The sequence below is a fragment of the Pristis pectinata genome, chromosome 16, assembly GCF_009764475.1.
Source record: "Pristis pectinata isolate sPriPec2 chromosome 16, sPriPec2.1.pri, whole genome shotgun sequence".
NCBI lineage: Eukaryota > Metazoa > Chordata > Chondrichthyes > Rhinopristiformes > Pristidae > Pristis > Pristis pectinata.
In genome coordinates, this window is record NC_067420.1 from 37,703,897 (window position 1) to 37,727,169 (window position 23,273).

Sequence of the window (23,273 nt, forward strand, 5' to 3'; positions counted from 1 at the left end):
AGAAACAATTTAATGTGCAGTTATGCAATGCTTTCAATTTACCCTCTCCTATTAATAATTTAATGATGTCCCTGCAACTGCTTAAGCTGATTATTGTTTTGTAGTTCACAGTATTCTGTCTGCATATTCGCAAGAACAAACTGTTGCTGATTTTTTTTTTCTGTGTGTGTGTTTTAAGTTGATTTCACACACTTCCTCTTCTGTGCATTGTAATAACACTGCCAAGTCCAGGCCAATAATTTGTCTTTAGGCTTTCAGTATCTTTCCATAATTTAGTTTTCTACAGTTTGTGCATCTTTTTTTTCTCTTACCAGTCTGCGCACAGCCTTTAAAGTTGGTGCAAACCTGTTACTTGTGGTTTCCTTTTTCTCCCCCTCCACCCCTGCTCGCTATTGAGTCATAAACGTCTTATTTTTGTGGCTGGTAGGATTGGTTTGGACTATAGTTTTTATTCTCCAAGTCTTCCCCATTTGGACCATCTTAAGTTGGCTGTATGAATTGCAATTTGTGGTTTATGATGCATTATAGTAAATGGACTTAATCTCCACTTGGCAGCCATGGTATTAGTGTACCTCTGATACCATGGCCTCAGATTGCAGATTAAATCAATTCATAAACCACAAGATGCAATTCGTACAGCCAATTTAAACAGGATCTCTGAAATGCAGTTCTCTGGAGTAATGCCATTACGTGTATGGCATAATTAAAACATTATTACTTATTGTAGGATTTCAGATACCCGTCAGATGCAGCCAGGGCTAGATGATGGAGAACCACAACAAATGACAGGAGAACAGGGTGTTGGAATTGATCCAGCAGCCAACAAGTTGTCTGAATTTGCAAATCGATCTGCTGGTAAGTAAGAGAGGCTTGGGGCTTTTTACATACAACTTTATTTTTCTGCATATCTGAAATAAAACCAGAAAGCATTGTCCTTCAGATGGCAACAGATTTACTGAGTGTTTCATTGTTTTGGATAGCACCTATTTTAATGCAGCAGGGAAAGGTTTTTCTGGATGGGCATATATTTTTAACTTTTGAGTTTTGAAATTTCATTCATTAAAACTGTTCAGTAACATCTGAATTTCTCAAGTTCTCAGTTATATTTTAGGATAATATTTCACCCCAAGCTTTATCCTCAGTTTTTTCAGTTAAGTGGCATAAATACCTTTTACAATTAAAATTTGTTAGTGACTTTCTCTTCAATCTCTTTGCCACCAAACACTACCAATATTTCTCTTCTCTTTCCCCCCCCCCCCCCCCAAAAAAACCATGGTTTAAAGAACCTAACCACAAAGTAATCACTATTCATGGATCAAATGATTTCTGTTTGCTGAGGAAATTCTTTGCAAGTTGTAATGATTTGGCAGGTTGCTTGTTATCAAGTCTCTGTTTCATGTATTCCATGCAGGATTCCATTTGCAGGCAGTTGATCAGAGAGCACTACAGCAGACAACTATTCAATCCATCCAACACTCTCAGCAGCAACAGCAACCACCTCAACAACAACAGCAGCAGCAGCAGCAGATGATGATGATGCTGATGATGAAGCAGCAGCAACAACAACAACAGCAACAACAACAGTCGGACTCAGCAAAATCAATTAGGATTCCGATGACCCCTAATACACTTCCATCAAAAACAACCTTAACTCCAGATGCGTCAAGAATGCCAATGACCACAGCTGGTAATAAAGCAGTCATGGTAAGCTTGCCTGGCCAGAGTGGAGTGCCACCATCACCAGATAAATCGAGGATGCCTTTATTAGTTGGCCATCAAGCTGGCAACACACTAAGGAAGATGACTTTTCAGGAAAATATTCAAAACATCCCATCATCAGTCCCCGAGGAAGGAAATCCAGCTGCACATCATCCTGATGGAATAGGAACTGAACTTTCACTTTCCACTGGGGCCCAAGTAAATCCAGGGCCACAACCTGTTCCCCTACCGACCCAAGTGCTCATCACTGGGACTAAGCCTGGACATTCTCAAATCCCAACACCGCAAGGTGCAAGTCCGCAGCAGCAGGGACCTCTTCCTTTACAAGGCGGTCACAACATTCATTTTCCTAACAACAATACTACTACTACTACACAGACCTCGAGACCAAAAACACCAAATCGAGCAAGCCCCAGGCCCTACTTTCCCCACACACCCACCAGTAGACCACCCAGCACAGAACCTTCTGAGATAAGTTTATCGCCTGAAAGGTTGAATGCTTCTATTGCAGGTCTTTTTCCTCCTCAAATCAACATTCTCTTGCCTCCTCGGCAGCCCCCTCTAAATAGAGGCTTTGATCAACAGGGACTAAACCCAACTACTCTGAAAGCGATTGGACAGGCCCCAACCAGCATTCCTCCCCTTGCTACCAACTCATCTGTTTCCACAGCATCACAAGCAAATAAACTGGATTCGGTTATAGTCAGTTCGGCAAAACAGGTTACTGGGAAACGTGCAAGTCCTAGTACTAGCAGGAGAGCCAGCACTGGGTCCAGTAGAAAAACTGGTCAAAGTTCAGGTAGACAAAGTGGGAAAGGCTTGAAATCAGTCCTGACCCTTCAGCAGAACCCAGCCATCATACCAAACATGGATGTACAAAAGAACATTCTAACAAATGCTGCACAAGTTCTGTCAAATTCTGGAAGTTTGAGTGATCCTAGCAATGCAGTTCCAAGTACTCCAAATCCACCAATTTCTATCAGAATTTTGGCTAACAATCCTGAAGAAAGCAAGGAAGGTCCACCTTTGTCTGGCAACAGTGTGTTGAAGCAGGTCTCCAGTAACAAGGAACAGATGACATTTGAATGCAATCCTCAAAACGTAAACAAATTGGAGAAGAAAAATGGTTCTGAGATTCAAATAAAAAAGGGAATTAAGCCACCGGATACCAGTAGACCTGGTGGACGTGGAGATGAGAAAAGCCTACCACCTTTAAGAGAGATTCCTATTTCGCTTAATCAACTTCTGGACACTTCTGGTAGTCCTGGTGCTACCATTAAGACCACTAGTTCCAATCAAATGGAACAACTTATACCTTCTGGAGATAAAGAGAAAGCAGTAACACCAGATGAACCTGTTAAGGAAATTCCTAGTGCATCGGCACAAGTTGTTTGTGACAGTGGCTTAGCCCCAATTCGACAGGAAGCAGGAGAATTAAACATTAATGTGACTCAGAGTGGTCCAGCCATGGTGCCCACACCAGTAGTGTCTGCATCTATTTCTGCGTCAAATCCAATTACAGTGTTTTTGAGTTCCAGTCCCATTAAATCGACAAGCAATGTAACTGCACCTGCACAGACTCAGTCCCAGCCTACAGTTGTTTCATCTGTAGTCACAATGCCACCCTTGGGTAATAAAGTGGTATCTGAGGTACAGCCAATGGTACAGACAGGTTCACAGCCAGCATTCATCACTGCACCTGTGTTTATAAATACATCTGTATTCCAGGTTGTTAAAGAACCTTTGTTATCTCAATCAACCACCGTTCCTAAAGTAACTTTACCTTCAACTTCTTCATTGGTACCCCAGTCTGTAACTGTAATCCAGGTATCTCACACTGCTCAGAGTTCATCGTGCTCAGCAGTTTCAACTACCCCACCTGTTAATAGCTCCATTAACTCTTCTGCACCAACGAGTAGAATGCTGGTTCAGAGGTCATCTGCATCCCCAGTTCAGCCACCTTCCACCTCTCCGGCTCCTCCAAACATCTCCTCACCATCTCCTCACAGGCCAGCTGCAGACTTCAACCTCAGTGAGTCTCTTCAGAATAACGGCATGGTTGACCAAAGCTCTTCAGCTTCATCCCACGCAACTGCAGTTGCAACGTCACCTACTTCAGCTAGCCCAGGTAGCTCTAATAGTAGTAGGCGAAGTCCAATATCATCCAACAAAGGAAGAGGGAAAGTAGATAAAATTGGTCAGTTCCTTATGACCAAGGCATGTCAGAAGGCATCCCCAGATAAAAAAGATGACCCAGCAGTATCTGAATTGGCTTCCCCAGGTGTTGATGATCAGGTACCAAAAGCAGCACTTTCTGGTAATCCTGAAGGAGAAGTTCCTCCTACAGAAACCAATCAGGCCAATATTTCTTCTCCAGCTAGTCAACCAGATATAGGCACTTCTGTTAACATCACCCTTGGTACAACTAGCAGCTCTACTTCTTCTGTCTCTGTTTCCTCACCTGCAAGTACATTGAATAGCACTTCTCAAAGCAATGTCACATCAGCTGCCAGCCCCCAGAACCCTGAGCCTGAATCTGTAGTACCTGTTGGTGATAGCAGTCTTGCAGTCTCTCAATCTGAGGGAAGTTGTTCGTCAGCAGAGAAAGTGGGAACAGATAAAGAACACCTACCAAATACAGGTATCTAATTGGTACTGTGCATGTGTTTGCAGAATTCTGTGTGAATTAAGTAAGCATCAGCACATAGTCTTATTTGTTATAATTTTAAGTAGACTATAGTTTTAACCACCATGTCTACATCTTTGAGTTGCTTCTAAATTTAAGATCAATCATCCCTGTACCAGTGGAGCATAATCTGTCACACTACTCAGCTTGGTACTGCATGTTTTGATTTTTGAGCCATCTAAAAGCTTATTAGCTATCTTGAGAATAGAAAGCAAAATTGGCAATGTTATGCCAGACTAATCCAAATTATTCTATATTGTTGCATGCATTTTCTAAACCATCAGTGTTTTAATTACCAAATCTGTGGAGATCATTGTACAATTTCTTTTGGTCACTGTTTGAATGTCCTCTACCATTTTATCCAAAAGCAGAATTTTTAAACAAGTATCAGTGATTTTTTTTTTTACCTAGTTAATTCTTGAAAGAGAATGGAGATTAGTGTAGTGTCTTTTGCAACCTTGGAGCATTCCAATTCAAGCCAATTAAATATTTTTAAAGTTCATTCACTGTTGTGCTGCAGGGGGAAAAACAGCCATTTTGTGCACAAAGGTCCCATAAACATCGAGTATTACTAACAAAGATTCAAATGTTGTGTGATAAATATTTGCCAGAATATCCAGCTATTCAGATAATGGGGTGACCTCTTTAATATCTGCCTGAGAGGACTGCTGGTGACCCTTGATCTATTCAACCAAAAGGCAGAACCTCAGACCATGCAGTAATCCCTCCAGCAGTTTATAAGCTTGAATGTAGGTATTTTTCACTTCCCTAGGGTTTGGTTTTACAGCCAGTGAATTACTCTTCAAACCAGTGTTTTGTATTCACAGGTTAGTCGGTGCTTTAATGACTGATAATGCCCTTACTAATAAAGACTTCCTGTGTCTGGCAAAATCCATTATTAACAAATAGTCATTCAGGCCAATCTTATTTAATTACTCAAATATGTAGTCTACCCCACCAGTCCCAACTATTGAATGATTCCAGGCTTATGTGCATAAATTTTCAATCGTCCTGAATAATAAGAACATAGATATGATGAGGTGATTGGCTTTTGAAGTTGGATTCCCTGCTTCATCAAAGAATGCTATTATGCAATTCTTAAATTTCTCCACTGGTTGGTGCTGGAGCCAATGTTACCACAAAAGATTTCAATGCATGTGGATGAAAGTGTCCAAAGACACAATCATTCAGTCATAATTAGACACCAGTGACATTTAAAACACTACTGTAGGAAAAGCACTTAAATCAATGATAATGAGAAGATAATAGTAGTGCTATTTCCAGTGGAACAGTAGAACAAGGCTTTTAACCTGCAGAAGGGCTTGAATTGGATGAATACAAACTTCTTTCTTTGGAGAAATGATAGGCCATCCTTGTAAAATTGCCGGTGAACAGAAGTCAGAACTTTTTTCTGCGGCAAGAAGATTAGTGGAGCAAGAAAGGCTTTGTTGCAGGAAATAGTATGAGTAGTGACTACTACCTCTTAAGGAAAAGTTAGTCAAATATTTAGAACGTGCGTATTGGTTTTAGATTGCTTTAACATATCTTGATGTATACATAATGGTCAAATGGTTGTATGCCAGTGAGAGTTAGGATAAGCAAAGAAGGCCCTTAACAAGATTTGTATTTTGGAGTTTTATGGATGGAACAGTTTGGTTCCATCTTAAACACACAAAATATCCTTCTAAAGTACTAGTGCAGCTCTAATTAAGGATCGGATGTACATAGTACTAGTGCTGCTCCAATTTAGGGAGTAATGTTAATAAATAGTCAATTTTGGACAACATCCAGTGTAGAACCAGGCCATTTGGTCCAGTGGTACATGGGACTTCTGAGCTCCACAAGCTTTTTCCCATCATGCCACATCTGCCCCCATCAATATAACCTGCTCTTGATGTACCTAACTAGCTTCACCTCAGTACACACACTACTTATCTCAGTTATTCGTTGTAATAGTGAGTTCCACATTGCAACCACTCCAGGCAAAGAAATTTTCACCCAAATTCTTTGAATTTATTGTTTTCTACCTTAAATGAGTTTTATTTCTCCACTTCTAGCTGGCAATTCTGATTCTTCTCATGTCTCCCTCTTTATCTGATCTATTCTTCCCTTGGAAGGTAATCAGATGTTAACTTGGCTTGAATTGTTGCAGCTTTCAGTCTAGTTTTAACATTTTTCCACTTCCTTTTGGCCCAGTTCACTGTGGCATTGCTTCTGTCTGGGTGCTAGAAGATATCTCTATTGGAGGATACTATTTTTCCAACACCTCTTGTCTGCTGTTGTCCCTGACCATGTGGCTAGAAGATTACCATTTGGAGAAAGGCTGAACATGTATTTCACAAGAGGTTGGGATTTTAAGAATGCCCATGCAAGGAGCAACAAATGTAAAATGGGCCTCTTCATATCAAGGACAAGACACAAGATTCTGCAGATGCTGGAATCTGGAGCAATATACACAAAATGCCAGAGAAACTCAACAGATCTACACTGGATGTTGTCCAGCATCTATGGAGGGAAATGAACAGTTGATGTTTCGGGTCGAGAACCTTCATCGGGTCCTAAAGGAGGGTCTCAACCTGAGATGTCGACTGTTTATTTCCCTCCATAGATACTGCCTGACCTGCTGAGTTCCTCCAGCATTTTGTGTATTGCTCTTGATATCAATTTGATATCAAACTCCAGTCATTTTTTAAAAAAATTTATCTACCCCAGCCCCACTCTACAACTAAAATTGGCGTACCTGTTGTATACAAATATGTAAGAGGATTGCTGATCACTCAGTTTATAACTTTAAATTTGCAAAGGCCCAGCAATATTTTTAATTGTGTAGCTGTATTGTAAAACAATTTTAAGTGGTTCTGGATCATCCACAGAGATCTCTCCATTTGAAATAGAAGTAAAACCCATTGAGGCAACTCTTATTTAATTAAAGATCATTAGTGCTGCTTCATGCTTGGGAAGAACTACTTAGAATACTACATGCACCCTCTTTTCCCTTGTACCACCGTAAGTACTTGTGTTTTGAAATTATCTGTATGGATGGCATGCAAAACTTCTTCCACTATATCTCGGTACACATGGCAATAATAAACCAATACCACATGCCCCACAGCAAACCCTTTAATGGGCCGTGACAACACAGCTTTTCTTTCCAGTACAATCCTATCAGGAGCTCCACATCTATATCTAACCTCTGCCAGTACATCTGTTCTGACGTTTGCTGATAAAGCTGCTGGTAGCTAATTGCAATAGAGAGCTGAGTAGACAAAAGGGCTGGGTCAAAGGATAGTGTCTTCCTGGCATAGCCATAACACTCGACAGCTAAATTGAGATGGGTATTAAAGAATCGAGTGCAAAAACAAATTCAGAGGAAGATTGCAACAGTGTGGGTAATCTACAGCTACAATTCAAATTTGACCAAAAATTCTCTTTGCACTGATATTACCCTGTATTTTAATAGCATACATCATTCCTTTCCCCTCCCCTCCCCACCCATTTTTCAGACAAATCAAGGCAAAAATTGTACAAAAGCAAAATATTTTGGATGCTGAATCTGAAATAAAAAAAACAAAAAATACTAAATCACAAGTGACAACAATGGTAATGTCTGGAACATTGACTACTGGTAATTTTGAATGACTGATGTCTTAATTGAGGCAGCTCGGGTGGCAGAGAGGTGACAGAACCTATACTTAATAGTGACTTTATCTCCCTATGAGTGAATCATTTACTGAATCAAAACATATTCTTCCTGTTGGAATTTTTTCTAATTTTTCCATAACTTGGACCCTTATTTAGCTTTCAAACATGCAAGTTTACTGACTAAAAAGAAAATGAAGCAAAAAAAACTGCTGGAGGAACTCAGTGGGTTGATCAGCTTCTGTGGGGGTGGGGAGGGGGCAAGGAATTGTTGATGCTTCAGGTCAAGACCCTGCATCAGGACCAGAGGGGAGGCTTGAGGCAGGGGCTGACAGCTGAATCATGGAAGGATGCTGGACAAAAGTGCCACATTGGGGAGAGTGAAGGTGGGGATAGCTGCTGGAAGGTGATAAGCGGGGATCCTGGATAGAGTAGACGTGGAGAGGATGTTTCCATTAGGGAGTCTAGGATCTGAGGGCACAGCCTCAGAATAGAGGGACATCCCTTTAAAACTGAGATGGGGAAGAATTTCTTCAGCCAGAGGGGGGTGAATTTGTGGAATGGTGGAGCAGACTCAGTGGGCCTAATAGTCTAATTCTGCTCCTATGTCTTCATGGCCTTATGGACGCACAGGTTATGATGTGAGGAAAATGATAATTGGCACCATTAAGGGAAAGAGGAAGGGCAGATAGAACCAGTGGGGGGGAGTGGAGGAATCAGAGGACAGATAGGTTGAGGTCTCAAGTCCACACACTTCTCCCACCGCATCTCTACCTTAATGGTTCCCATTATCATTTTCCTTACTTAACAGATTCCAGCACTTGTAGCCTTTGTGCCCCTGCTTATCACCCTCCAAGCCTGTATTTCCAACTTCACCCTCCCCCACCTGGCTCCATCTGTCTGTCATCCTCCTTGGTCCACCTTCTGGCTCCTGTGTCACCCCTTCTCTTTATACCAGCCACCTTGCCTCGTCACGCTGTCCTGGTGCAGGGTTTCATTGCAAAACATCGATAATTCCTTTCCCCTCTCTTCAGGTGTTGCTCTACTTGCTGAGTTCCTCTAGCAGTTTGTTATTTTTTTCTGCTCCACTTTCCAGCATCTGTCTCTTTTTTTAAAAAAAATATATGATCCAGTTCCATGCAATTGTACATCATAGAAGGAGACAATTCCCCTTCTGCTTCTCCATAATTCTGATTTCTTTTTTTCCCTTTTCAAGGATGCAACCAATTTTGTTTTGACAGTTACTGTTAAATCTGCTTTCACCTCTTTCAGACAGTACATTCCAGATCATAATATCATGCCGCAAAAAAACTTCTCATCTTTTCTATTACACTGGTTCCTGTAATCACCGACTCTCCTGTCAGTGGAAACAATTTCCCCCTTTCTATTCTAATCAAAAATTCTGAAATTTTTATATTAAATCTCTCATTAGCCGTCAGTCTTTGGTTTCTGCACAAAACTGAATTGTTAAATAAACTTCTACCAGTACAGTCAGATGATAATTGCCCACAGAATAGGCCAAGGTCACTTATCTTTATTTTCCCCATTCCTATTGGAGACAAAATTGGAATTCACTTCCATCCTCTATTGTTACTGGAATTGGGAATTCTTAAATGAAATTTTGGGTTGAACTACTGTTAAATCAGTGACAGTAATCAATGACCAATGTACTGCAACAGCTTAAGTTATTATTAAGCTAATAGTACCCTGCCTATCGTATACTGACGGCAGCCAGTGTAAATATTACTAAATGTTTTTGTGCATGCAAAGTTTCCCATTGGGTTTTCAATTAAAAATTTATGTGATTCCAATTCGCATTACTTGCAGTAACATAGTTTCCATTAATGTCTAAAAGCATTGGCATCCCATCTACTATTTTTCTGCATTTTCTCTTTCGATAGTTGAGCAAAGAAAAGAGTCTTTGGAACATTTGGACACAGGACTGCCAGCCACAAGTAAGTAACTGAGGTTTTAATCTTTTGTGTACACTGTATTAAGTTCCTTGTGGCTACTAATCTTTTAGTTAAGAATACCTCAAACTGAGCCCCCATGGAATATAAATTTCAAATAAAAATGGAAGCTCATCAGTAATATTTCCTCATAACAGTAATGCTTCCCCACAATGTGGATTGCATTACCACATATTATAGGCTAAAGATGGCAATTTAATACTGAATTTTCACTAGTTTCAACATCAGTTTTTGAGTTAAATGTGTCCATATCCCAGAAATGAAGGATATTCATTTGAGCATTAAGCATAACTAATGGGTGGGAGGAGGGAGAGAACAAAAAGACTTTAGAATGTCCCCAAGGTGAGTTGGCCTTGGATTTCGTTTGACTGAGGCTTACTTTCGGTCTGACCCTCCCATAGTGCATTCCTCGTGTTCATATGATACGGGAGGAGGCCATTCAGTTCATCAAAGTAATGCTGGCTTTCAGAACATTCCCATCCGTCTCTTTGCCCCACTTCACCTATTCTCACTTACATGACCCCAAGGTATTCTTTTCTGAATCGTGGTCAGTCAAGTATCTAGAGTGACCTTTGTTCTTATGCAGGTTATGGTATGGATCATGCAGATCTGGCTATAGCTTTGTCTTCATTTTGACAGCAAACTTGCACCAAGCAAAAAGAATTTGAAGGCTTATTTTAGTGAACTGTTCGACCTGCGGTTGATTCTCTGTTCTGTTGATGTGGTAAATGGCAGGAATGCGTTGGAGAATCAAGCTACTGGTATCACCTGACATCTGTTGAAGAAAGGAATTTGCAGCATCTTTTCCATGTGGGAGTGGAAAAAGACTTCTCTTTTTCTGTGGGAGTGTGCTCTACTATTTCCCTTCCAGAGATGAGGGTGTTTAGCCTATGAGGAGAGATCGAATTGCCTGGGACTATACTTGCTGGAATTCAGAAGAATGAGAGGGGATCTTGTAGAAGCATCATAAATTATGAATGGGATAGATAAGATAGAGGCAGGAAAGTTGCTTCCACTGGTAGGTGAGACTAGAACTAGGGGATATAGTATTAAGATTCGGGGGATTAGACCAGAGATGAGGAGAAACTGCTTTCCCAGAGAATAGTGAATCTGTGGAATTCTGTACCCAAGGAAGCTGTAGAGGCTACCTCATTGAAGATATTTAAGACGCAGTTGGGTAGACTTTTGCATAGTAGGGGAATTGAGGGTTATTGGGAAAAGGCAGGATGGTGGAGCAGGCTCAATGGACCAGATGCCTTCCTCCTGCTCCTATTTATGTTTTTGTATTTCTCCTGCCTTGGCTGACAAAAGCAGGCAATGAATTTTTTTTTAAACAAGTCTTCCCACCAAATGTGTAATTTTACAAGATCATATGTTAGAGACTTCAGTGCCGTGTGTATTTTTATATGATAACTGACAATCAGTGGCTATTATTTTTCATCAGCCATTTGGTGCGTGCAGCATGACTGCGTGGCAGACTTCAATCCTCCAATTGAACATTATCCCCTAGCTGCAGCAGTTGATTGTTGAGCTCAGTCATGGTGGTCACCATCTCCAAGATGAAAGACACTACAAAAATTAAAATAACCTGCAAATTTCGTAACCTCGATCATAACCTAAACTTTGAGCCCCGTTGAAACTTAACTGTGTAAATCTGATGGAGATGCTCATAGTTGAAAGACAGAACTTCCAGAAGATGTGCTAAACCAAAGTTGATATTTGTCCTCCAAACAACAGAATTGACCATGAGAACAGAAAATGTTGGAAAAACTCAGCAGGTCAGGCAGCTTCTGTGAAAAGAAATAGTTAACATTTCAGGAGGAATATCCTTGGTTTAGAACTGGGAAAGAAAAAGCAAGTTGGTTAAAATTGGGGGTATCTTGATGTAGTAAAGTTCCTCATCTAGTAGTGGGGGTTTTGGGCCATTGATCCAGAGACTTGAATTTGAATCCAACTATGGTATCTCAAGAAAGTAAAATACCAGTACAAAAAAGGTTTTGTCTCGTTAATGGCAAATGTGAAACTACTGGATTGTTACAAATATCCACCTCACTCTTTCTAATCTGGCCTTTGGATGATTCCAAGTCCACCAATGTGGTTGATTCTTTACTATTTAGAGGCAACTTGGGGTGGGCATGAAATGCTAGCATTGCCAGCAACGTACACATCCCATGAACACATAACGGTAAGCTAATAAGTTGAAAGTGGGTGGGATAGGACAAAACTTGAGGTTATGCAACACATCTGTGTAAAATACCAAAGAGTGACTGAAGGGGAAATTACTTGTCTCTGTTCCTGCTATTAATGGTTCATTAAGAGTGACTCATGAGGCCTTTCAATTTGCAAATTGATTCCTGTGTTTGCCGGCCTTAATAGCTACATTTCAAAAGTGCTTCTGAGTGCGGGGATGTGAAAAACTGCATCTAATAATGCATTTGCTTGTTACCTTGGCTCTCATGCTTCAGTGATTAAAAATGTATTCTTGGTATAATCCTGCCTGAACGTCCAGCAGGCTATTTATTATTTTAAGAATATGTCTTTTGTTTTCAGCACCTCCAGTTGTTCCAGAGCAAATATCGCCCAGGTTCAGTGCAACAAGGGACCACGGTGAAAAATGGTAAGATCACATTCAAAACATTAATCTCCAAGTAGATGAATACAAGATATGATCCTCGCAGTGGTACAATCCTTTACAGCCAATCACTTTATTGTAATGATTCATATGTACTTGAAACATGTTAACATGGCAGTTTAACACTGAGATCCATTTTGCATCAAAAACTTTTCACAAGAACTTCCCCTGATGCTACAATGCTACATCCATCTAGTCTGAACAATTACGGGTTTTATTTTTGATCCCTGGTCTATAATGAGTAGCTGGTCTCAGCTAAAGCAACAGTGGGGGTCTCAAGTTAGGATGGAAGCAAATGATTGCTTGGGATTCTCACTGGTGGGTTTCAAACTAACAAACCACCTGGTGGACTGTAAGGGCAACACTGAGATGCCATTTAAGTTGGCTCTGAACTTCTACACCATGGTTTAGCCTCCATGGTCAGCCATGTTATTGAGAGGTCGGTCAGGCTCAGTGGGCCTTACAGCCTACTCCTTGCGGACTTTTGTTGGGTTTTCCTCTTTTCATTCTCCCCATTTTGTCTCTATCCTTGTCGAAAGTGGATTGCTGGTTGACAGCTATGAAAGGACTTTTAAAATGAGCATTTTGCAGTTAAAATGACATGTTTCATTAAGCAAAATTTTTTTTGTGTGTGTAGGAGAAGACTTGAATGTTGCGAATGAAGTGGGTCAGAGGTAGGTATATATACTATTATTAATGTAAAGAAATTCAGTGTTAGAGATGTCAACATTGCAGTTTTCAGTTTAAACAATGATTGAGAATTTTCTAGTGCAGAAAGCTGTGATCTAAATTCCCCACATATATTGAAAGCATTGCATTTAGGCATAAATATGTTCCTAGTTTTGGAGGTAACTGGCTTCCATAAATCAAATGTCATTGAGCCAGATATGTGAAACTGGTATAAATCAGGTTAATACATTATACTGTAAAGGATATAACTTTTGCTTTACACTGTATTAGCTTTATTTAATAGTGAAAGAATTTCAGTATTTAATTTAACCTCCACTTTATTGGAATAAAGGATCCTTAACTTAAATTCCACGAAGTGTTCTAAAAACTAAAGTAACAATACCTAGGACATCAAGCTACACATCTAATCCACACACGTAACTTTTGAATTTTCATTTGGGGGTGGTGGGGGGGGGGTAGAATGCATTTTTTCCATTAAAAGGATTCTGATTTTAAAATGGACCAGTCAAAATGAGCATCAATTATTTGATCAGTTGTTTCTGGACTAATCAATTTTACTGTTTTCATTCCTTTCTCCATAATGATTTCATTCTCCAGTTGTCTGAAGAAGTAGCAGCAACCTGTTCATTACCACCCTTAGCTCTGTAGGTTTCCTTTAAATTGTCCATACAAAATAACTACCCAATTTCTCAGCCCACCACTGGTGACCCAGCAGAGATTTGGAGCTTTTCTAGATTGAAGGCTCTAATGCTACATTGAACAGCTGAATTCTTAAGTTTAAGGATTTTTTTTTGGAACAATAGTTTTGAATTCCTTTTACGGATTTTTTTAAATTGTTGATTAAACTCAAATATTGTAGTCTAATGATGAGAAAAGGCAAATGTTAACTGCAGGCAAAACAGGGATTCTGTAAATGTTTGATTTATATTTTAAAAATAAACACAGTTCCATGCTATGATGAAGCATCCTTAAATGGCTGTGTTCTGGCTCAAAGTTCTTTTCATTTACATCAAACTTAGAGTTGGCTTTGGACATGTCAAGATCTAAAGTCATTGTCACCAGTTGGATGGGTCATTCAGATTTGTTCCCCTTTAAGTTGAGAGAAAAGAGAGATTCCCAAGGGCAGCTGAGGAGAGACTGGCTTATTGTCTTGTGGTGAAGTATTTGGCCTCTGCTTAAGTGATTCCTTTACTATGGAGTATTATGGTCAAGAGGCCCTCACGCGAATCCTGGTCCAATTGGTGGCAGAGTCTATTAGGGCCATTGTGCTAAAAGTTACCCTACCATTTATCACCAATTGTTGAAGTAATAGTTGTGGTCCTGTTTACGTGAAAAATCAAAGCTGTGTTTTTAAGACAAAGGTGGGAAACATTAGATCCTAGAAGTGGAATCTCCACTGTTATGACTGCAACCATAAATTGCATCTTAAAATGATTGTGTTTGCTTTTTGTGGTGGATTTCCACTTTGTTTTTAAAATATTTCTCATTCTATTTTTTTTTGATAGTGAAGCAAAAATACTCTAGAGAAATCCAAAAGCCCTACCAGAAAAAATTCAAAAAATGAAAAGGAGATAGAGGAGGGTTCATCCCTTCAGGAATCTTCTGAAAATGGGCAACGGAAAAGGCCTTCACGACCAGGCTCTACAGCGGGGGGCACGAAAGGTAGTTCTTGTGTTGCTTTAATACTCCCAGGTTCTTGCTACTTCGGTAGAGTCATAGAATTGTATAGCATAGAAAGGGGCCCTGCCGCCCATCACATCTATGCTGAACTTCCATGCTCATCTATGCTAATCCCAATTTGCCTGCATTAATTCCATATCCCTCTGTCTTGGGTACCTGTCCCAGATGCCTCTTAATTTAATACTTTTCCTGTCTCCAGCATCTTCTCTGACAGCTCATTCCAGATACCAAATACTTTGTGTGGAAAAATTTACCCCTCTGATCCCCTTTAAGATCTTCTCTTTCCACCATCCCCACCTCACCCCCCCACCCCCCACCCCCCACCTTGAAACCTATTTGGGCACTGGCCTGTCTGTGCCTCCCATAATTTCACATACCTCTCATGTCACCCCTCTGCCTCCTTTGCTTCTGCGGAAAAGGGACCCAGCCTATCCAATCTCTCCTTGTAACTCAAGCCCTCCAATCCAGGCAACATCCTTGTGAATCTTTTTGCACCATCTCTAGCTTAATTGTATCTTTCCTATAGTGTGGCAACCAGAACTGCACATAGTACTCCAAGTGTAGTCTATAACTAACACTTTGTACAATTGTAACATGACTTCCAGACTATACTCAATGCCTGGCCAATGATGTAAAGCATACCATGTGTCTTCATCTGTCCACCTGTTGGCCACTTTCAGGAACCTATGCACATATCCCAAGGTCTCTCTGTTCAACAACACACCCCAGGACCCTGCTATTCACTGTATATTGTCCTGCCCTGGTTTAACCTTCCTAAAATCCATCACTTTGCATTCATCTGAGTTAAATTCCATCTGCCATTCCTGTGCTCACTTTTCTAGTTGAACTGTAACATGTAACCTTACACAACCTCCTTCATTCTCTACTACACCATCAATTTTAGTGTGATCCACAAACTTGCTAATGGTACCACTACATTCTCATTCAAATCATTAGTATATATGACACGGGACCCAGCACTAATTACTGCAGCACACCACTGACCACAGGCCAACAATCTGAAAAGCAACCACCCTCTACCAACAGCCACTACCACTCTCTGCCTCCTAACACTAAGCCAGTTTTGTATCCAGTATGCTAGTTCACCCTTGATCCTCTGTTCTACCTTCTGGACTAGCCTACATGCAGGACCTTGTCAAAGGCCTTGCTAAAATCATATAGACAATGTCTACCCTCAATCTTCACTCTTTTTTTTAAAAAAGCTCAGATCAAATTCGTGAAACAAAATTTCCCATGCACAAAGCCATGCCGACTATCCCTAATCAGCCCTTGCCTTTCCAAATGCAAATAGTGTGTCTTAGAACCTCTTTCAATAACTTTCCCACCACTGGCTCAAGCCTGTAGTTGCCTGGCTTCCTGCTGTCTTTCCTTTTAAAGGCACTACGTGAACTGTCTTCCTGTACCTTCACCTGCGGCTAAAGAAGATATAAAAATCTGTGCCCAGGCCCCAGCAATCTCTTCCCTTGCTTCCCATAATATCCTAGGATACTACCTGCTGAGACCCAAAGGGATTTATTGATCTTTGTGTTTCAAGACCTACAATATCACCACCTTCATAATGTTGATGTGCTTCAGAACATCACTGTTCCCTCCCCTGAACTCACTTGCTTTTGTGTACTTCATATAAGTACAGACAAAAAGGGTTAATTTAAGACCCTGTCCCATTTTCCTGTGGCTCCACACTTGGATTACCACACTGATTCTTAAGGGGATGTACTCTCTCCTTAGTTACCCTTTTGCTTTTAATATACTTGTGGAATCTTTTAGAATTCTCCTTTATCTTATCTGCCAGAGATATTTCATGGCCCCCTTTTGCCCTCCTAATTTCCTCCTTGTGTATTCTCCTACATCCCTTGTACTCAAGGGACTTGATCATAGTTCCTGTATCCAGTAAGGTGACTGTTCTGGCTTAACTCCCTAAAGGTGCCGATGGTTAGTGGATTCTATTTTGCATTGAATTTTCTGATTTGTACAAATGTTTGTTCCAAGTATCTGCCTGTGGTTCTGTTTGATTAAATGGTAAGGCCCAGTATATCCACTAGGTTCTACTGTGGGACTGCTTAAAATCACTTCTGGTCCATGGTGAACTCTGTGCTAACCAGTGTAACACCCTGTTGTGTGTAACCTGTACAAACCACAGTGGTATACATGTACCATTGGACTGCACAAACTAAAGTCATCTTGAGTCTATAATTCCCATATCCAGTCTTTTCAGAGTTGTGATCTGAGGTTATGGCTCCCCCAATTAGCCTGATTATCCTTCCTCCATGACTGACCTTCCTCCAAGATTTGCCTGTGAATGCCTTTCCCTTTTATTGCTTGTGACTCCTTTCCCCATAAAGTCCACGTGTGTCGATGTTGGGTGTTTACCTTGAGCCACTCTGAGCTCTCAACTACATGTGCACTTAAGGAGCCAACGAGTGTCTGTGTCCCAGCTGATGTCCAGGAGAGGAAGGAAAGGGATGGTTAAAAATTGACTTCAATACCAATTTAGTGCTTTGTTTTCCAAAGCAGGCAGCAATTAAGCAAGGAGTCACCATGAAACCTTGGACCTCTGGTTCATTGTCTATCTCAAATGTACAGTGACAGTGTATAACATTCTCAATTTTGCACCAGTAAATTTTAAAAATTATTGAAGTGTTGGAATGCATTGGAATGCTTGTTATATTTATTAATAATTAAAAGCATACTTTAGAGCTCAGATGTCCAATTACCTCGCCAGTGAAGGTTTTCTCTTTGAGGAGGGGATTGGGGGAAGAGGAAAAACTGGGCCACAAACTGGACAAACTTGGGAGGAAAGATTACTGTATGGAGTAACTTTGGTATTTAATTATTCATGAACGTGATCTGAAATGGAGACCTGAAGTAATCTTACAAAATTGTCATGCCATGCGTGAGTTATAAATAAAATGAACGCTCTGTTCAGGATGTAGAATTCTGTGCTGGGTTTTTATTACTTGGGAAAATATGTAATTTGTTTTGTCAATCACCTCGAATCAGGCATTGGAAATTGCAACTCGTTTATTCTGTGGAATCTTGACCAAGAAGCCATATTTCTGAGTAAGCTTAGAAAAGTGATGACAAGCTGCTGTGTTACATAGAACAGTACAGCACAGGAACACGCCCCTTGGCCCACAATGTCTGCGCCAAACTTGATGCAGAATTAAATTCTCTTCTGCCTGCACGTGATCCATATCCCTCCACTTCCTGCATATTCATGTACCTATCCTAACAGTCTTTTAAATGCTATTGTCTTTTAAACGGTCTGTTGTATCTGCTTCCACTCCCCAACAGCCCATTCCAGGCACCACCACTCTGTGTGTGTGTGTTGTGTGTGTGTGTATTTTTTTTAAAAAAACTTTTAATCTTCTCCCTCACTGTAAATTGATATTTCTACCCTGTGGGAGAAGGGTTGACTGTCTACCCTATCTGTGCCTCTCATAATCTTAGAAATTTCTATCAGGTCTCCCCTCGGCCTCTGGTGCCCCAGTGTTGTGAGTATTTCTGCTGATCTTCATCCAGCATCCACTTCCTACGTTTCTCCAACAGTTCTCTATGTTTGTGAACCCTGTGTGTGGGGGTTTTCCAGGCCAGTGATTGTATTGAATTTGTACAGTTGCTTAATACATTAACATCTTAACACTGCCTAATGAACCATTCATATTGATAGGAAAGGACAGAGTAGATGTGGCTAGGCTGTTTCCCTTGGTGGGTGAGTCCAGGACCAGAGGGCACAATCTTAGAATTAGAGGGTACAGTTTCAAAACAGATGAGGAAAAATTTCTTTAGCCAGAGGGTGGTGAATTTGTGGAACTCCTTGCCACGTACAGCAGTGGAAGCCAGATCAGTGGGGGCGTCCAAGGAGGAGATAGATAGATATCTAAATAGTCAGGATATCAAGGGATATGGGGATAAGGCCGGTAATTGGGATTAGAATAGTTGTTTTTTTTCTTCTTCCCCCCATTCCCCATTTCTCATTTCTATTTCCCTTTCCTTGGAGCAGACTCGATGGGCCGAATGGCCTGCTTCTGCTCCCTTGTCTTGTGATCTTGTTGAATTCATTGTGTAATGTTCCCACTGCAGCAACTCTGGGTAACCTGCCAGTTGGAACACGGGTCTTTCTTGACCTGTAGCTCAGAAATAGTGACTACTGTTTTAATATTTTCCTGTTCTCTTCTTTCTCCTAGATACGAGTACAGCCACCAGCCCTACACAGACAAAACGAAGGAAATCCAAATAAAATCTCACAATTGTAAACCTGTGAAGTGTAAATGTTTGTGAATTTAAATAATTTTTCCAAGCTACTTTTCTAGCATGAAATTGTGTATAGAGTACTGTTTTAATATTTGTCCCACTGAAATGTGACTTTAAAAAAAAAGTTTTTTGAATCCTGAAACTGTTTAACAAGGTAAAAACCTGTCATACAGCCAGTAAAACCCCACTGGAAAGTAACCGTACTGGTAATTTCTGTTGCAAAGCTAAAGTAAGTTGCCAGCTTTTGTCACTGTCACCAACCTTGGTAAAATATAGTATGTTATTTTTAATTTGGTATTTACTGACTGTTAAATTGTGTTCAAGTCTTAAATACTGTATGTGAATATTTGTACGAGGGTGCAATAAAGCCCATCTCCACTGGATGTTGAGTGTGAAGCAGTATCCCTTACCAGCAAGTCTATACTGTTAGTTCACTTTATGTGGTCACATACATTTTCTCCCTCCTTTTGAAATGGAAAAATTATTCTATCTTTTTGAGGTATTAAAATGGAATCCAGTCCCTCTGGTAGATGTTGATGCCTCTAATCATAACCAATGAAACTGTAGTGACAGTGCAAACTGAGGCTACTTGAACTTTCAATGTGTGGAAGAGGCAAGAATGAATAGCCATCTCTCCACTGTCTGCTATGGAGAATGGTTCATGAAAAACTAAGCAGCAAAGGGCAATTGTAATAATTTTTAAGTATCAGTTGGTAATTTGCTTACACTCTTCACCCCAGTCTATAATATTTCCACTAATCACAACTCTTAAGATTTTGTACAGATATGTAGTTCATCCCACTTGTATTAATAACATTAAATGTTCAAATGAAAATTAGTTGCAAATCTTGGTAATAACCATTTGTTATATTTGGCAACCCTCTCCTCTTTGACCTGGCAGGTGTTTCAGAATGCAGTTTAGTTGTAACCTTGTCCAAATAGTGCAGTATGTGTTCCTCACCCAATGAAATTTGTTCAAATCTCCTTCGGGAAGAAAATGTGATTTGCAGGTTAGAACAAAAGAACACTTGGCCTCTTCTCTGCCATTCGGTTATCTTAAACTCAGCACCACTTTCCTATTCTAACCTCATCCTTTGCCTTTTGATTTTTGGATATACTCAACGACGGGTCCTTTGGAGTAGGGAATTTTAACATTTACGGCCCTCTAGGTGAAGAAACTTCTCATCCCAATCCTAATTTGGTTGATATCTTCCTATGAGAATGAGATTTAAAGACACCGGATTTCGAGAGACTCTGGATACCTCTTTCAGGGAAAGCATCATCCCCCGTCTACGCTGTCAAGACTTGTGTATGTTTAAGTGAGATCACCTTGCATTCTTCCTGGCTGCAGAGTAAATAGGTGGTGTTTGGTCAATCTCATGTCCCTGCTGCCTCTCTCAATTATAGAATCAATCTAGCGGACCTTTTGAGCCTTGTAAGTAGACTAGACCTGTATATAATATTCCAGGCACAATCTCAGTAATGTCCTACATAATTACAGTAAGAAACCTCTACTCTTCTACTCATCTTTTTGAAATATTGGCCAGACTATTTGCTTGTTGTACATGCACATTGACTTAGTGATTCAGGTTTGAGGAAGCCCAGGATCCTCTGAACACCAAAACCTTTCAACCTCTCACCATTCAAAATTGCTGTTTTTTCTATTTTTTTTCCACCAAAGTAGATAACCTGACACTTTATGCATTATTCCATCTCCCACATCCTTGCCTGTTCACTCGGGCTGTCCCCCCACTCTCTCTGCCACTAGCATTTGGTTCTCCAGCAACCTTGGAGATGTTGCACTTACGAAGGCCCCAGTTCCAATCCCTGCGGCACCCCACTGATGACAACTTAGTCTTTTGATAGTCCAAATCGTCAGTCATCATCTGCCTCTCACAAGTTCAATGCTTGCATTACCTCCAGCATCTTCTGAAGGGAATGGTAATTCTAGGCACTTCAATTGGTTGGACAATGCTGCTCCTTCCTCAACCAGCCAGAGGTCCTGTTAGCTTGCCAGTAGCCTTGATTGTAAAATCTGAAGGCATGGGTTGCAGTTCCTTTACCCAATGAAGTATTAGAAATGTTAAATTCCTGTATACCTGGTAGGTATTTCCTGGTAGGAAATGGAATTAGAAAGTTTTCAATTTGTTCTTCCCAATTAATTTTCTGGAAACTTCTGGACTAATGTAACAGGCTGTGGATTCTTAACTTTGCTACTCCATTTAATTGCAATGCAGTGGATTTGGGGGGTGAGGTAAACACAAAGATGAGACATTGGGATTCAGTATAAAGAGAACAGGGAAAGGATAGGGGTGCAGTTTTGAAAGGGGAAGGAATAACCATCTTATTTCAATGCCACATTTGTATTACCTTCATTCAACCAAATCAAATAATTTCTAAATGTCTGGAATTGTGTTCAATAGTACAGCTTGCATTTGTATAATCTGTTGTGCTCTAGTATGTTTCAGCAATGAGGCAAATAGTACTTATGTTCTAAAAGTTTAGACTGCCTATACCTTTTAATAATCTTACACCCATCAAACTCAGTCACTGGTTAGTTTTTATCTATGCAAAATGTGTCCAGTGAACTTGCTCCCTGTATTGTAACTTGGGTGTATAGCAGTTTTTTTGTACAAATACACAGGAAGCCACAGCTGCAGGAGCAGAGAGATCATAGAACTGTATATTGGTGAGACCGAACAGTAGTGAGATTTAAAGTTGTTGAACAACCAGGAAGGCCAAGATTCAGAACAGCAACATCTTGGTTTGAAAACTGACATGTCACAATTTTGGATGCTTACAATTTAGACACAGCACTGGAACACAATTGACATTCTATTGTTTAAGGAAAAGGGCAGGGTGCCCAAGTAGGCATTCTTTGAAGACAGTTGGGACTTGATATCAAGCAGATAAAGTACAGGATTTGAGCAGTTGCATGATGCTGGATAAGTTGAGGAACAATAGCCCAAGGGGTAGGAGGTAGTGCAACTTGTGGAGAGTCTCTGGACAAAGTGGAAATAGGTAAAAATATAATGAACTGACACTCACACCAAGAGTGCACACATGGACCTAGTCAACCCCGCTACTGAGAATGCAGCAAGTTTGAGGATTAATATGCATTAGGGTTGTCCTGGTGGACTAGAATTCCAATTGGTGTAGAACTTAGGAGGTAACCACATGTTCAATACTCAGACAAGGGGCATTGGATTTGGAGTGAACAGCAGAGAAAGAATGAGTGTGCAGTTTCAAGAACCCCTGAAAACATGAAAAATAAGCCACCTTTGTGTACTAGGAGGGAAGGGGGGGGGGGGGCGGTTGACTAGGGATGGACTACAGCCTGGACGTGGGGTAGAAATTAAAAACAGCAGCACAAGATTCAGATGCTTGTGCACGAGGAAAGTATCTGAGTCTCCGGACAATGACTGGATTGAAGCACTGGTGAAGCTAAGCAAGAAGCCAGATGAATAGGGCCAAATTGACTAAGGGCCACATTGCCCCAGTGATGGTTCACACAGACTGATGCAAAAATTATAACCTATCAGGGTTAAGGGATTGCTACCCTATTAACTAAAATTATGCCAACAAACTTGTGAACTGCCTCTTTATAATGCAGTACTGGCTGGTTGAGATGATTTTACATCCCAGTTTAAACATTGCCACCTTGATAAAGTTCTGAGTTCCAGAATAACTCTGCATTGAATTTCAAAACAATCATCCTGTTGAAATTGTGGCTAGGTGTTGTACTTCAGCAACTACACACTCAGTTTATACTTTAGAACTGTTCAACAGTAGGCTATACATTTTAATCTAGTATCAGTATGTCCTGTGAAGCTAGAATCTGAACCAAGTGGACCGTAGCAAGATCCATTAGTTGGGGATACTAACCCACTTTAAAACCCCTGCAGTACTTGTATGTTACTCTCCTGGGGGGAAGAGGCCAAACTTTTGTACATAAAGTATTTGAAGTCTTCCACAAATCTTC

At 40.5% G+C, this 23,273-nt stretch overlaps 1 protein-coding gene across 5 annotated transcripts in view; it reads left to right on the forward strand.

Moving 5' to 3' along the window:
* ncoa6 (nuclear receptor coactivator 6) overlaps positions 1-19,674 on the forward strand; it is a 48,940-nt gene extending 29,266 nt beyond the window's left edge. For 3 of the 5 annotated variants that reach the window (XM_052031392.1, XM_052031394.1, XM_052031395.1), the window contains 6 exons: positions 728-855; positions 1,412-4,360; positions 9,946-9,999; positions 12,565-12,631; positions 13,284-13,320; positions 14,842-14,856. In XM_052031392.1, coding sequence (XP_051887352.1) covers positions 728-855; positions 1,412-4,360; positions 9,946-9,999; positions 12,565-12,631; positions 13,284-13,308 — 3,223 coding nt within the window. In that variant the 3' untranslated portion in view covers positions 13,309-13,320; positions 14,842-14,856. Of the gene's footprint in view, positions 1-727; positions 856-1,411; positions 4,361-9,945; positions 10,000-12,564; positions 12,632-13,283; positions 13,321-14,841; positions 14,999-19,224 lie in introns of those variants that run through there. The other 2 variants (XR_007957585.1, XM_052031396.1) reach the window with 2 other exon arrangements.
* Positions 19,675-23,273: the final 3,599 nt, after the last annotated feature.